The sequence below is a fragment of the Lepidochelys olivacea genome, assembly GCF_965140295.1.
Source record: "Lepidochelys olivacea isolate rLepOli2 genome assembly, chromosome: 2".
Lineage (NCBI taxonomy): Eukaryota > Metazoa > Chordata > Testudines > Cheloniidae > Lepidochelys > Lepidochelys olivacea.
The window spans coordinates 18,498,111-18,513,073 of record NC_140412.1 but is presented as its reverse complement, the minus strand read 5'-3'; the positions used below and the strand labels follow the sequence as shown (position 1 = coordinate 18,513,073).

General features: G+C 39.2%; 1 protein-coding gene across 3 annotated transcripts in view; it reads right to left on the bottom strand.

Annotated features, from left to right (window-relative positions):
• The window catches only part of ASAP1 (ArfGAP with SH3 domain, ankyrin repeat and PH domain 1), a 368,734-nt gene that overhangs the window by 29,650 nt on the left and 324,121 nt on the right, over positions 1-14,963 (bottom strand). For 2 of the 3 annotated variants that reach the window (XM_084619542.1, XM_084619541.1), the window contains exons 24-25: positions 11,545-11,773; positions 505-666 (exon numbers count right to left, since the gene is read on the bottom strand). In XM_084619542.1, coding sequence (XP_084475668.1) covers positions 505-666; positions 11,545-11,773 — 391 coding nt within the window. Of the gene's footprint in view, positions 1-504; positions 667-4,200; positions 4,255-11,544; positions 11,774-14,963 lie in introns of all 3 variants that reach the window. The other variant, XM_084619543.1, reaches the window with a different exon arrangement.

The following is a 14,963-nucleotide window of genomic DNA, read 5'->3' as shown; positions in this document are numbered from 1 at the left end:
TTATAGACCTAGCCTTAGGATAAAGAAGAATGTGATGTGCCTGGGCTGGTTTTATGAATGGTGGCAACTTTCCCTCAGAAAAGATTTGTCTTTATCATGACAAAGGAATTCCTCTAAGAGTGTCAGCTACCAGGAGTAGGCAGGATTTACAAATAGAAGCAGAAGTTTGACTGGGCTAGTTAGTCTTTACTATGAAAAGAAAGTGCCTATCTGGATAGGTCTGTAATAAATGTTTCTATAAAGTTTTTGTCAGCAAAGTATCCCATTATACAAATACTTAATCTGTTTTTTACATCCTGCTACTGGCAGAAAGATGTAAACCCTGCCAGTCTCTGGACTGGTACAGGCAACATCACAGAGAGCCTGGGGATTTATTTGAGGATGGAATTGTTCTGAAATTCCATAAAATATAGCAGCAATGGACAGTTAGCACTGACTAAGAGAAGCAAGTAATATACACCAGCCATCTTAAGTTTTGTTTTATTTTACATTTTTAAAACTCACCCCAAGGAATTAGGCCCTTATTCTGGGGTCCATGAGGTAGCGGGCTTGGTGGGTCAGAGAGGGTTCTTTTATGTCCAGGGGGTGGGGGAGGTGGTCTCTTCTTGGAAAGAGTGGAGCTGCCACTGGAGGGTTGAGTACTTAGAGGAAGGGTTGAAGGTGGACCTGTAAAATTAACAAAAAAATCTTACCAATACAGGATGTGTAACATCAAAGTAGCACTGAAGAATTAAAAATCAGAACATAGTAAAATGGAGCAAAGGACTGAAAACAAAAATAAGCCATGCCAAAACACTGTTGAGATTAATGACATACCCATCACCTTTTTGCCATTTTTAATTGTAATATGACAGTATGCAATTTGACAATAAATGACAAACATATATTTTAAAATGTACATTCACATAAGGTTAATCACTGCAGGATTTATAATTTTAGACATTGTTAAAAACTGCAGAAAATGTTTTAAATCTTTATAAACTATTTATTGAAGATAAAGTACTTCAATTAGGGATTAAGAATTACTATTTATAAAATCTCCATACCACAATGAAACAACAAACTAAATCTTTTAGCATGCTGTCAGTATTATAGCTTCAGAGCATCATATCATAGCTAATGGGACTAACAAGGTTTTATAATTTTTTTCCTTTAGCAAACTTTCCTTGAATGCTAAGAAATAGGTTTCCAAAATAAATTCATTTTTCTATTGTTAATTGCTACTGTTTGTGTGTGGATTAAACATATAGTGCATGACAAAGCGTTAAACCTAGTGGATAAGAAATAGACATTACAAAACCTCATTTTAAACGTATATAGTATTTGTTTAGAATGGCTCCAAATACTCTTGCCATTACAATAAAGTAATAATGCATTTTTTGGCCATGGTCCTGCAATGAGCTCTGCATGGGCCTTTGACTGGATAGAGCCTTACTAGTCCAAGACTCTGTTCAGATGCAGGGATCTGCCCACATAGCACTTATTGCAAGATTTAGGCATTAAAAATAGCGTCTATCTATGAATACTTAATTATTCCTCCATTCAAAAACTGCCTAAATATACATTGAATATTACTTATGATATAAATAATAATATGGTCTCTTGTTTAAGTCATACAGTAGAACCTTGCTAATTTGCAGTTTGCTAATCAATATACGCCATAATTTGCACACAAGCAGTGCTGTTTCCTCCCTCAGAAAATACAGAGCTCCGAGTGGATATTATGAATAATATGTTACTTTTACACGTGTACTGCAAAACGTGTATGTAAAAATAATGTGAACCAAATTACATGTCAAATGTATGAACAAATTACTATAAATTTTGCAATGAATTATCCTTGCTATTTTTGTTTAACTTATTCACCAATTCAGTAATTTGCAATTCTCTCAGGCATGAGTGCAAATTAATGCACTTCTTCTATACTAATTTTATCATTTAGTTTCTATGTGAATAATTTCTGTATCTTTTAAAATTTCATTATAAAAAAAGCTAACTTTAAGCAATACAATTCTCCCAATAAACATATAGACAGTTTTGGTGATATAAATCTAGATTGAGGATTCTGTAGACTTGTGCAACACAGAAGCTCTTCATTTTATTTTATATGAATGATTTTGTGAAGTGCTACAAACCAACAGCAGCTCAAAATATAACCTTAGAATCACAGAATCTCAGGGTTGGAAGGGACCTCAGGAGGTCCTTAGAAGGAGTTCAGTACTCATTGTGCTGCTGCTAACATTATTCTAAAGTCACAGTTAATACAACATATTTGTTTGCTACACAAGGACAGAAGAAAAGAGGTAATTATTTGAAATCTCCACTTTGGAGGTACATGTGCTGACACATGGATCTGATAAATGCAAACCATTAAAGTTCTTACAGTTTTACCCGATCACCCCCTAGTGACCAATTGATGGAAGTGCATACCATCTTTATCAGTCCTTCCAGCTGAACTACAGAACAAAAAATCCAAGCTTCATTCAAAAAATGGAGAAAGTATCCTGAATTGGCACTATATACTGCCATTTAAATTAAGGCAACATAAAGCTTCAAACTCAAGTGGAAGTAAACTAAATAAGATCTCTCTCTTTTTATTAGTAATGCAAAGCAAGAACTTGACTAAGAATATGTATTTCAAAAACCAAAAGTAAAATTAAACAGAAAAAACTTGTGACTAAAACTGAGATAGAGTGTATGCATTTTTAATACCTCATGATACTAACATGTCTATAGGTACCACAGAAGGAGTTTAAAACGTTTATAATTTTATAGTTTTCAAATGTTCACATTCTTACATGTGAAACTTATGGATGGTACAATAGAAATAATTAACATATAACTCCTTTCAGTAGAAGGATTTCAAATCACTTTGCAAATTTTAAGACTTGCAACATACGTTGTGAGATAGGTAGTGTTATACCCATTTTATAGATGGCATAAACAGACACAGAGAAGTTTCGCCTAAAAAACGGTTACATTGTTGGTTTGCAGTGGTGACCAATTCCGTCTCATTGTTTCCTTTCTATTCCCTGTGTGTAGCCATTTGTGGTCTCTTGTCTTATACTTAAATTGTAAACTTCTTGCAGGCAGGGACTGCCTTTTCATTCGCTGTTTGTACAGCAGCTAACACAATGGGGGGGGTCCTAATCTATGACTAGGGGTCTTAGCTGTTCCAGTAATACAAATTAATAATACTTACAGTGATTTCGCCAATGCTAATAAACCCAACCACTCTCCTGCTCTAATCACTAAACAACACCCCCCCCCTTTAGGGAAAGTAGTGGGTAACATTTACCAAAGATAAGTTTCTTTTCAGGAAAATAAGGATATAGGAAAACCATCTAAAATATATTCAGGGAAATAGCTAGTTTCAGAATGACAGAAAGTCAAATTGTTGGATTTTCAGGAAACACTACTGTGGAAAAAATGAACTGCAATCTGTTTTTTATTACTGAAACAGGTAATGGAATGATACTAAGGTCTGTAATGATATGTTTAGTACAGGTTGAACCACTCTAGTCCGGTCCCGGCTGCCAGCCCCCTCCCCGGGGGCTCTGAGGACGGCTCCAGGTCCTCCCCCCCCCCGCCTCCCAGAGCTTGAACGCTGTGAATCAGCTATTTGCGGTGCTCCGGAAGCGCTGGGAGGGAGAAGGAGGAGTTGGTAAGTGTGGGGCCTCCGGCACATGAGAGGCGAAGGGGAAGGACGGCAGAGGGGGGAGCTTGGTGCCAGTGGATGCTCCACACCCACTAATTTTTCCCTGTGGGTGCTCCAGCCCTGGAGCACCTATGGAGTCGGCGACTATGCCAGACAATGGATGTTGCCAGACCAGGGAGTACCGGATGAGAGGTTCAACCTATATTGATAAAAATATTACTATCTTCCCTGTAACGATCAAAACTCAGAATAGCATAAATTTATACAAGGTAAGTTAGAAAATGTTTAACAGAACATGTAATTTAAAATTAAATTTTCCAGCCTTAAGATATTTATCTGTGCAGCAATTAAAAACATTCTGTGGGAAGTTAAAATAATTGTAAGAGGCCTGCAATTAACAGTGTGTGTACTTCAGCTTTTGTGGAGTTAGTACATGTTCTATATATTAATTTGTGTACCAGTGACAACATGCAAAGCTGTTACCATCCATCAAATAATTTTTTTTTTTGTAGTGGGAGAACCTAAAGTATATATTTTTTTACCACTGCATGAGAGGTATGGCAGAACCAGTATTCCAGTTAATGGTAGGACACGTACTGCAAAGGAAAGTGATAAGTTTGTGTTAAAAATGATACTTTCATAACAAATATTGCTATTTTTTTCAAAATTCTTATGAGAAATATAAATTGCTCATTGGTATTATTTAAAAGCTCTGTTTGATTAGATTAATCATTTCAGACAATATCTTTTCTTTACTCGTCAAGCTCTTACTGCCAACATTTGAGAAATACTGATCACAAGCACACTACTACTCTTTAGGACATAAGCAGAATAAATTGACTGAACATTAACTATACACTATACTTACAACTGTCAACTCTAAATTTCTCCTGTAAAATAAGCCAAAACCTACAATTAACAACTTATATCAAGTTACTTCATATAGATTTTCATATATTCATACTTGCGTCCTATCAGGTCTCTCTTCCTATTAAAAGTACTGGAAAATTAACAGTATAGCGAATCAAGACTAACAAAACAAGATATAAACAAGAGTGAAATAGCTCGTTTTACCTAAATCAAAAACACAAGACAATGAAATACAACAAAACACATAGCTAGAAGCACTTTTCTTTAAAAATTAGTTGTGTATGCATTTAGTAAGGAAAGACTGTCATAATATAGTCTAAGAGCATTAAAGTCAGAGCTGTGCTTTCAATGTATATGGGTTGACACACTGTGTTTTGCTTCAAGTTTGGAAATCAAATGCATCCAGCAGCTCAAAATCCAAACAGACCTAAATCGGAGGGTTTTGATTAAGTCTTCTGATGAAAACTGGCAAAGCCACTTAGATTTTCTTAATTTTCACCTAAAATTGTGAAAATGACCCATATTTGCCCCAAACCTTTACAACAGGACTAGAAAAACTAGCTGGCAACATTACCCTGAATACTGGGTTTGTCACTAAACATTTGCAGAGATTTAATTAAGATCAGTGAAACTAATGGGTTGAGCCATGCTACTTTTTGGTTGTCAGTTTAAAAAAAACATTACAAAAACAACACACTAACCAGCAGACCTATCAGACAACTGAAGCTTGTCAGAATTATGGAAATTGAAATTCAACTGACTTTCTCACTAAGTATTACTAAGGACTTGTTTTTACGTGAGAAAGTTGAGCCAGTTTAACTAAAGATGTGATTTTTAAACCGATTTATTTGAGCTGGTGCCAAAAAGTGTGGACACACTTATTTCACTTTTAAACCAGGCTTATTTTGGTTTAGCATAAATTAATCTAAGTAATCAGTTTTAGCTAAACCAAAATAAGCCAACCTTTTAACAAAATAAGCATGTCCATGCAGGGATTTGCACCAGTTTAACATAAATAGGTATGCCTATTTAACTTCAACTGGTGCAACTTTTATCACATAGACAAGACCTAACATACCCTTTTTCCTCGATGAAATGTAGGGAGCAAACACATCAATTTCTGCAGCTTTTAAAACTCCAGCTGAAAAGTTACCAAGCCAAAAGACCCAGTCTTACACTAACTAATATATGCAGAAATATAAAAATAACTTGCAAATACATTAGCTATACACACACACACAAATTGACATACTGTAATTTATAAACCCATATACATGCACACAGTTTTAAAAAATAAACCAAGTTAATTTTTAGACATCAAATGCACTAAAAACCATGGGTAAGAGGGGCATTCAGTACATAAATGATTTTTAACTTGCCTTCCTTCCCCCACACTGTAGGCTAGAACAGAGTTAAATTAGCTTAGTTAAATAAAAAAAAATGCTTCGTGGTTTGTGTGTACAGTGCTGGTTTTGCTAGCAGTTGTGAGAAGGCCTTGAAAGAATATGGCTTAACTGGAAAAGCTAGCCCTGAAGGGTAATTGATAAAGATAAAGGGCAGAAGAAACCCCAGTTATAATATAATTAGTTAATAATAAGAAAAAATTGTGCACATTGAACCAGCAATGACCTGAAACTGGCCCCTACATGGTTTTTAACTAAGTTAGTAACAGGCAATGCCATCACTGGTTTATGAAAAGGGTACAAAAGGGTGAACTCCTGAAGGGTCATTGTTAATGCCTGACTAAATTGGGTCTAAAACTCCTGGGTTCAGCCTGTTTGTAAATATCATGATCAGATGCTTATAAATGTTTTGTTACTCTTTGGATGTAGTAAGTTGTTTATTATTTAGGCTTTTTAGGCATGTTTAGAGCAATTGTATAAATATGATCACTGTTTGGATTTAACAAAGGAATCTGCGGTTAAATTAGTGTCATGGTAATATCCCCTACATAAATAATAATTCCAACACACAAAGCTCAGATTTGATGGTTTCCACTTCACTGTGGCATCTCAGCAAAAACCATGGAACCGTGCTACTAAGGAACTTCACTAGAGACTGAAGCCAGCTTACGAAGGACTAAAGGGAGGTGTTTTTCTTTAAGTATACAGCATGCTTTGGAAAAGATTTATTATATTTATATCCCAAAGGATATAAAACAATATTAAGAAACTTTTTCAAAACTACACCACTTGCTAAATAATGGAACCCAACACCTACCTGCTCCTTACGGACTGGCTCCATGCTCTAGCACAGTCCCATGGTATCTGTTGGAACCTTACATCAGACAAGGAGATGTTACCTAGGGAGGTGGTGGAATCTCCTTCCTTTGAGGTTTTTAAGGTCAGGCTTGACAAAGCCCTGGCTAGGATGATTTAGTTGGTGTTGGTCCTGCTTTGAGCAGGGGGTTGGACTAGATGACCTCCTGAGGTCCCTTCCAACCCTGATATTCTATGATTCTATGATTTCTCATTTACCTCCCTGTAATCCCATGATGGTGCAGTTTTGTGGGGACCCTCTGTTCTGGTCAGACTGCTTGAAGTGCTCCTAGGGCTTTAATGTGGAGCCAGCCTATGGAGTGGTGGAGTCTGCCTTTCAGAGTCTGACCATCTTTCCCTGGCAGAGCAAGGGTCCTTGGGCTGAAAGCCAGACAGGCTCAATCCCAATTAGGCTTCAGCCTGAGGAAGAACTGCATAGGAGGAACACAGGCTTCTCTGCATCCCTACAGGGCATGGCGGAGGGGCAGTGAGCATGGTAGAGAAGACGGTCTGTGAGTGAAACTCTGTGTATGACAAAAGCCCCAGCAAACACTCCCTCAGGAGGAGAAGACAAAGGAGGAGGAGGCTAACCCCATATTTCCTCCCGATTTATTCATTACCAGGAGTAATCACTGCCTTGTGAAGGACACATTTGCTTCCGTCATTCTGGGAGTGTATGGGATATGCAGGACTTACCCCTGAGTATCCTGAGAATCCCCTGATTCATAGTGGGAGTAAGGAGAGCTGTGTAGGAGCCCTGCTTCTTTCCCCAGGGAGCTGAGGACCCACTTCACTATCTGGGAGGGACACTAGTTCCTTTCAGGATTTTTTCCCCCTCCAGCCCATGTCTGTTGCAAGACTTACCCCCTAAAATGACCAAACAGCTTTCTCCTCATCCTTAGACTCTCTACCCGAAAGCTCAGAAGCTCTTGATCAGGCTTTTCTGTGAGACATTGGGGCAGGGTTGGGACTCGACTTGCTGATCTGACTCTGAGCACACTGCCCAAGCAGTGCCAAGGTCGGTTGGCTGGACTCTGAGCCCCGTGCCCTAGTAATGCAGAGGTCAGCTAGATGGTAACAAGCAGGTCATAATGAATCCTCTATAGATCTTGTAAGTGCTGCCTTATGTAAGGAACAACGCTTAGATTTAAGTCTGGTGTTTTTAGGACAGCTCTGCAAAGGAGTCTAACAGGAGATGCTGCAGTAGCAGATCCAGGTGGCTGAAACCGCCCTGCTGCTATTTATCTCCCTCCTCCCCTCGATGAGATGATAAGTCAAAACTGCATGAAAATGAATAATAATAAAGGCTTTAAAACAAAATGGTTGGGAGAAACTGAACTACCAGCTTGCTCCATCACCAGAGGCAGAAAATCTGGTGGCCTTAGCTGAAGAGCGAAGCTTAGTCCTGGAGCCTCCAGCAACAACACTGGACCACCTCCGAATGCCACAGGAGGGGGAGCATTAGCCCATGAGTAATGGATGAAGACAGAAACTGTGTAACAGAACAGCAAGGCTAGTTAGGCAGTCAATTGGCAACTTTCCTATATTAAAAAAAAAAAACAACCCAGGAAACACTAAAATCACCAATACATGACTAATGCTGACCTTGGAACAGTATTTCCCAAGCATGGTATCTGAATCATGCAACTGTTGTTCTATAAAGCAAACAGAGACTACTGCATCCAGTGTCACGCTGTACATTTTAATGAGATCTTTTCTTTATTCCTTTTAAAAATTTAAACTAACATAAGAGCCAAGAAAATGAAATGCAAATAGTTATGTAACAGCTTTGTAACTCAAGGGGACAAATTCACTTAAGGCTTTTAGCCTCATGTTATGCTGTTAGCCACTAAGCACATTTTACATAAGTCTAGTTTAAAAACAAATCAAAATCAAAATAAATAAATAAAAACAGTTTGGCTCTGTATAAGCTGCAGGAGAGAAAAAAGTAGAAAATTTGATGGTAGCAAAGCTTCAAGATTAGACTTCAGTGCATTATAGAAAACTAACAATTATATTCCATAGATGAATAGCCCACTCCAGATCATAATGTTATGAGTATGGTATAAAAGGATTAACAAACTATTAACATCTATTACAGCAACAATACATCAGGTGTGAAAAAAATCTTCAGGACTAATATAGTTGTAAGAGATTCTCTTCCCTTTTAAACACTATTATAATATTTATTATTTCATCACAAAAAAGGCAACATTAAATATCTCATGGCTTTACGTTAAGTGCACATGGTGATGATTACACAATTTTAGCAAAAAGAAAAGGAGTACTTGTGGCACCTTAGAGACTAACCAATTTATTTGAGCATAAGCTTTCGTGAGCTACAGCTCACTTCATCGGATGCATACTGTGGAAACTGCAGAAGACATTATATACACAGAGACCATGAAACAATACCTCCTCCCACCCCACTCTCCTGCTGGTAATAGCTTATCTAAAGTGATCACTCTCCTTACAATGTGTATGATAATCAAGTTGGGCCATTTCCAGCACAAATCCAGGTTTTCTCACCCTCCGCCCCCCCTCAACACAAACTCACTCTCCTGCTGGTAATAGCCCATCCAAAGTGACCACTCTCTTTACAATGTGTATGATAATCAAGGTGGGCCATTTCCAGCACAAATCCAGGTTTTCTCACCCTCCGCCCCCCCGCCCCCAAACTCACTCTCCTGCTGGTAATAGTTCATCCAAAGTGACCACTCTCCCTACAATGTGCATGATAATCAAGGTGGGCCATTTCCAGCACAAATCCAGGTTTTCTCACCCCCCACCCCCATACACACACAAACTCACTCTCCTGCTGGTAATAGCTTATCCAAAGTGACCACTCTCCTTACAATGTGCATGATAATCAAGGTGGGCTATTTCCAGCACAAATCCAGGTTTTCTCACCCCCCACCCCCCTACACACAAACTCACTCTCCTGCTGGTAATAGCTCATCCAAACTGACCAGCTCGTTCACCTGCACATCCACCAATGTGATATATGCCATCATGTGCCAGCAATGCCCCTCTGCCATGTACATTGGTCAAACTGGACAGTCTCTACGTAAAAGAATAAATGGACACAAATCAGATGTCAAGAATTATAACATTCATAAACCAGTCGGAGAACACTTCAATCTCTCTGGTCACGCAATTACAGACATGAAGGTCGCTATCTTACAACAAAAAAACTTCAAATCCAGAATCCAGCGAGAAACTGCTGAATTGGAATTCATTTGCAAATTGGATACTATTAATTTAGGCTTAAATAGAGACTGCGAGTGGCTAAGTCATTATGCAAGGTAGCCTATTTCCCCTTGTTTTTTCCTAACCCCCCCCCCCCGACGTTCTGGTTAAATTTGGATTTATCCTGGAAATGACCCACCTTGATTATCATACACATTGTAAGAAGAGTGGTCAGTCTGGATGAGCTATTACCAGCAGGAGAGTGAGTTTGTGTGTGTGTATGGGGGTGGGGAGTGAGAAAACCTGGATTTGTGCTGGAAATGGCCCACCTTGATTAACATGCACATTGTAGGGAGAGTGGTCACTTTGGATAAGCTATTACCAGCAGGAGAGTGAGCTTGTGTGTGTGTGGTTTTTTTTTGGGGGGGAGGGGGGAGAAAACCTGGATTTGTGCTGGAAATGGCCCACCTTGATTTTCATACACATTGTAAAGAGAGTGGTCACTTTGGATGGGCTAATACCAGCAGGAGAGTGAGTTGGGGCGGGGGGGGGGCGGAGGGTGAGAAAACCTGGATTTGTGCTAGAAATGGCCCAACTTGATTATCATACACATTGTAAGAAGAGTGATCACTTTAGATAAGCTATTACCAGCAGGAGAGTGGGGTGGGAGGAGGTATTGTTTCATGGTCTCTGTGTATATAATGTCTTCTGCAGTTTCCACAGTATGCATCTGATGAAGTGAGCTGTAGCTCACGAAAGCTTATGCTCAAATAAATTGGTTAGTCTCTAAGGTGCCACAAGTACTCCTTTTCTTTTTGCGAATACAGACTAACACGGCTGTTACTCTGAAACCAACAATTTTAGCACAAACCCTTAATTCTTCTTCATGGATAATCCTAATCCTAGAAAACCAAGCGGTTGTTTCACTCAGTGAAGACCTGGGGCCTCTTGCTCAGTTTTTCCGTGAATATGCGGTTTGCTGGACACCTGGTGGAGTGCTTAGGACCTTCCCTTCCCCCACATTAGTGCTCAGCAGAGCCATTCTAGCAGCTCTACATGTCGGGGGCCTAGTATGATAAGTGGGGACCTCACCAGCCTGCTCATGGTCTGGCTGTCTTCTCTGCCAGAAGCTGCATAGCACTGTAACCTGAAGCACCGCTCATTAGTTACCAAGATGTTCAAAGGGCTCAGATTTGAGATTTTGGTTTGGTTTTATGTCCAGTGTGTACTGTTAAAATAATGGCTTTAAATAACAAGCATAACATGAGCAGAATTATTTCTATATAGAATGAATTAGCTGCTTTTTTGAAAACAGAATTGTAGTACGTATTTGTTATTCTTAATAATTCATGTCGGATGCAACTTAAATACAAATCTACTGTAAACTTTTCATTTCAGCACTGTAAAATGCAAGCTTTCAGTATGTGAACTTCATTAGATTAAAAAGCATTATACAAAGTGAAGGAAAAGCACACTAAAACTTGGAAGAACACAAAGTGTTCAGGTTGGTTATGAGAAGCATTGAACAATAATTTTTGGTTTCCATTAAATTTTTGCGAACAGACTTACCTTTGCCAGCATTTCTAGGAGGGAGAGGAGGAGCATCTGCTGTTGGAGAAGCTGGAGAATCTGTGCTTGTAGAGACAAAAATCTGATTTGTAAAGGCTCCGTAGGACAGTCTTTGTTTGTCTCTAGGAGTGCTAAATCCAGGCAGAGTCATTTTGTCTTGGGGGGAAAGACTGGAAGAGTGGCAAAAGCTCTGGGGTCTTGGAGAACGTTCTTTCTTTATAGGACTAGGCTATGAAAACAGAGAAAAATTACATTATTGCACAGATTTAGTACAGGAGGGCCAATATAGTCATCATATACACATTTTGGAGTCCTGCAATTCTCAGCTTTGTCATCCTTTTTACAATGCTATACAAAATGTGAAAGCCACTGTGTATATATACAGGAAGGGTTTGTGTGTGTATGTATGATTAAATACAGAAAAAATATTTGTATGATTACAACAGAACTAGTTCCTGATATACATATACATAGAAACCAATATGACTTCCTTGCTGATTGGTTAGATAACTTCAGCTCATCCCCTTAAGGTATCCTCATTCGTGAAACTCCCACTTCTCTCACATAAATTAATGGCTGTGGCTTTAGCAGATTAAAATTTACAAGTTGTAATTAGATTATCGGCACTGAAAACTGTATATGTACTGCTATACAGTTATGCTATTCACCTTGCTTGGTTTTTAACAAAGTATTATTTAGGAGGTAACAGTAAACCTTCATTTTGAATTGCACTTAAAATCCTGGCCCAACTGAAATCAAGGGGGAAGACTACCAATGGGGCCAGGATATTAATTTAAAATTACATGTGATGCTAGAATGAATTATAAATGCATAGAGAAATAAAGGAATAACTTTTCAGGCAAACAAGTTTGGCATGCTTACTGCAGTAGCCATTTACAAGATGCTATATTTTCTTTTCCCAAAATATGTGTCATTTTCGATTTTGAAGATCCCTAAGGTCCCCATTTTTGGTAATAATGGGGCAACTTCCAACATTTTTAGTGTATTTTTCCTCATATCTGTGTGAGGTAGGGAAGTACTGTTATCCCCATTTTACAGATGGGGAAAGAGCACTCAGAGCAATTAAGTGACTTGGCTAAGGTCACACAGGAAGCCTGTGGGAGAGCACGGAATTGAAACCTGGTCTCCCAAGACCTAGACAATCACTCTAACCACTAGGAAATCCTTCCTTTTGCCCTGAATTTGGTTCTTTCATGACTCCTTTTTCCAGAACTGTGCAACACAGTTCTTGAAAAACAGACAGGGCTGTTGATGCAACAAGTAAAAACAAATTATGGATTTGTAGAAAGTGTATTTAACACAAAAAGTGCATCTTATGAATTAAAAAAACCTAACCTATCTCAATTTGGAGGGAAAAAATCACCATAAAAAGGACAACTATATTGATTTAATTCAATTCATTTTCTTCTGGCAGCTATAATTAAAGCTGAAAGTAAAAATGTGCAACATTTTTTTTAAATGGCATACATGCATTTTACATTAAAGATATGTCCGGTCTCCAACGGGCATATTTTAACATCTATGAATAGACATTTTAATCAAAGGAGAAATGGTTACCTACCTTTCCATACCTACCTACCACACCTGCTCTTCGAGGTGTGTTTCACGTATCCATTCTACTGAAGACATGTGCGTGCCTACTACACAGTTGTCAGAACTGCAGTACTCGTCGGGCGGCTCAAGCACCCTCTGTCACCACAGAGCCGCTCCCTGCCAATTGCTTCTTATCGGATAGATTCCAACAGAGAGGGGAAGGAGGGCGAGTCGTCGAATGGACATGTGCTACATATCTCAAAGAACAAGTTACAGAAAGGTAGGTAACCTTTTTTCCCTTTCTTTGCATGATTGCACATGTTAATTCTGCTGTAGGTGACTCACAAGCAGATTAACGTGGAGGCGAGCTTGGAGTCTATCTGAATGACTGTACAACAACCCACCCAAAACTGGCATGATTCCTGGACCGATGGGAAATGGTATAATCATAGAATCATAGAATATCAGGGTTGGAAGGGACCTCAGGAGGTCATCTAGTCCAACCCCCTGCTCAAAAGCAGGACCAATCCCCAACTAAATAATGAGCAGCAAAGGTGTGAACTGATGACCAGGTTGCTGCTTTGTAAATGTCTCAGATAGGTATTTGTGCTAGGAAAGCTGCTGAAGCTGCTTGCACTCTAGTTGAATGAGCCACTGACATTAGCGAAGTGGTAGCAAAACGAACGCAAGACGAAATCCCGGAGGAAATCTTCTGAGTGAAGCCAATTTATCTTTCACTATCTGCAACTGTGACAAATAACTGGGCTGAAAATCTAAAGAGTCTGATGCAGTCAAGTAGATGGCTAATCACATCCTAGATCCAGTAAATGAAGCTTCTGCTGATGTGTATGCTTGTGAAACTTCAGGAAAAAAGTTGACAAATAAATTGCTTGGTTAATGTGGAAATTGGAAACCACCTTTGTCAAGAATTTTGAGTCAGGGTGGAGGTAAACTTCATCCTTATGGAAAACCGAATAAGGAGGTTCTCAAACCAAGGCTCTCAATTCACCCACTCTCCTTGCTGAGGTAATCACAATCAGAAACACCGTTTTCATGGAGAAATGGAGTCGGAAGCAAGTCACAAGAGGTTCAAAGGGAGGTCCCATTAATTTTGTTAGCATGATGTTGAGATCTCATGAGGAAACAGCTTCTTGAACCTGAGGATATAATCTGTCCAACCTTTTAGAAACCGGATAGTTTGGAATTGGAGAAAAAACAATCTATTACCCACTGGAGGGATGGAATACTGAAATTGTTGACAAATGTATTTTAGTGGAACTGTCAGACCTTGATGTTTTAGGAGCAACAGACAATTCAAAACATGGCTAATGGAAGCCTGCACTGGAAAGAGACTTTTCTGTTGAGACCACATAGAAAAACATTTTAATTTGGCCAGGTAAGTATGTCTAGTTGAAGGCTTTCGGCAATTCAAAAGCACTTCCTGAACATCTTTCGAGCAACTATTTCCACTGTGCTAGCCATGAAGCATCCATATTGTCAAGTGGAAGGCCTGTAGTTTGAGGTGGAGCAGACAGCCAGGGTCTTGAGAAATCACACGTAAATTTAATGGAAGAAGTAGAAGTGGCCTCGCTAACAATACTAGCAGGGTCGAGAATCAATGTTGCCAAGACCACGCTGGTGCTGTCAGTGAGGCAAGCATGATCCTGCTTGGCCTTGAACAGGGCTCCGAGTAGAAATAGTATCAGAGGAAAGGCAGAAAGTGTCTGTCAAAGACCCTGAGCTGTGACCCCCATGGGAACAGAACTGATGGCACTTTCTGTTGGCCTTTGCTGCAAACAGGTCCATTTGGGGAGTTCCCCCACAGCCGGAAGATAGACCTGGCAATGTCTCGATGTAATGACCAC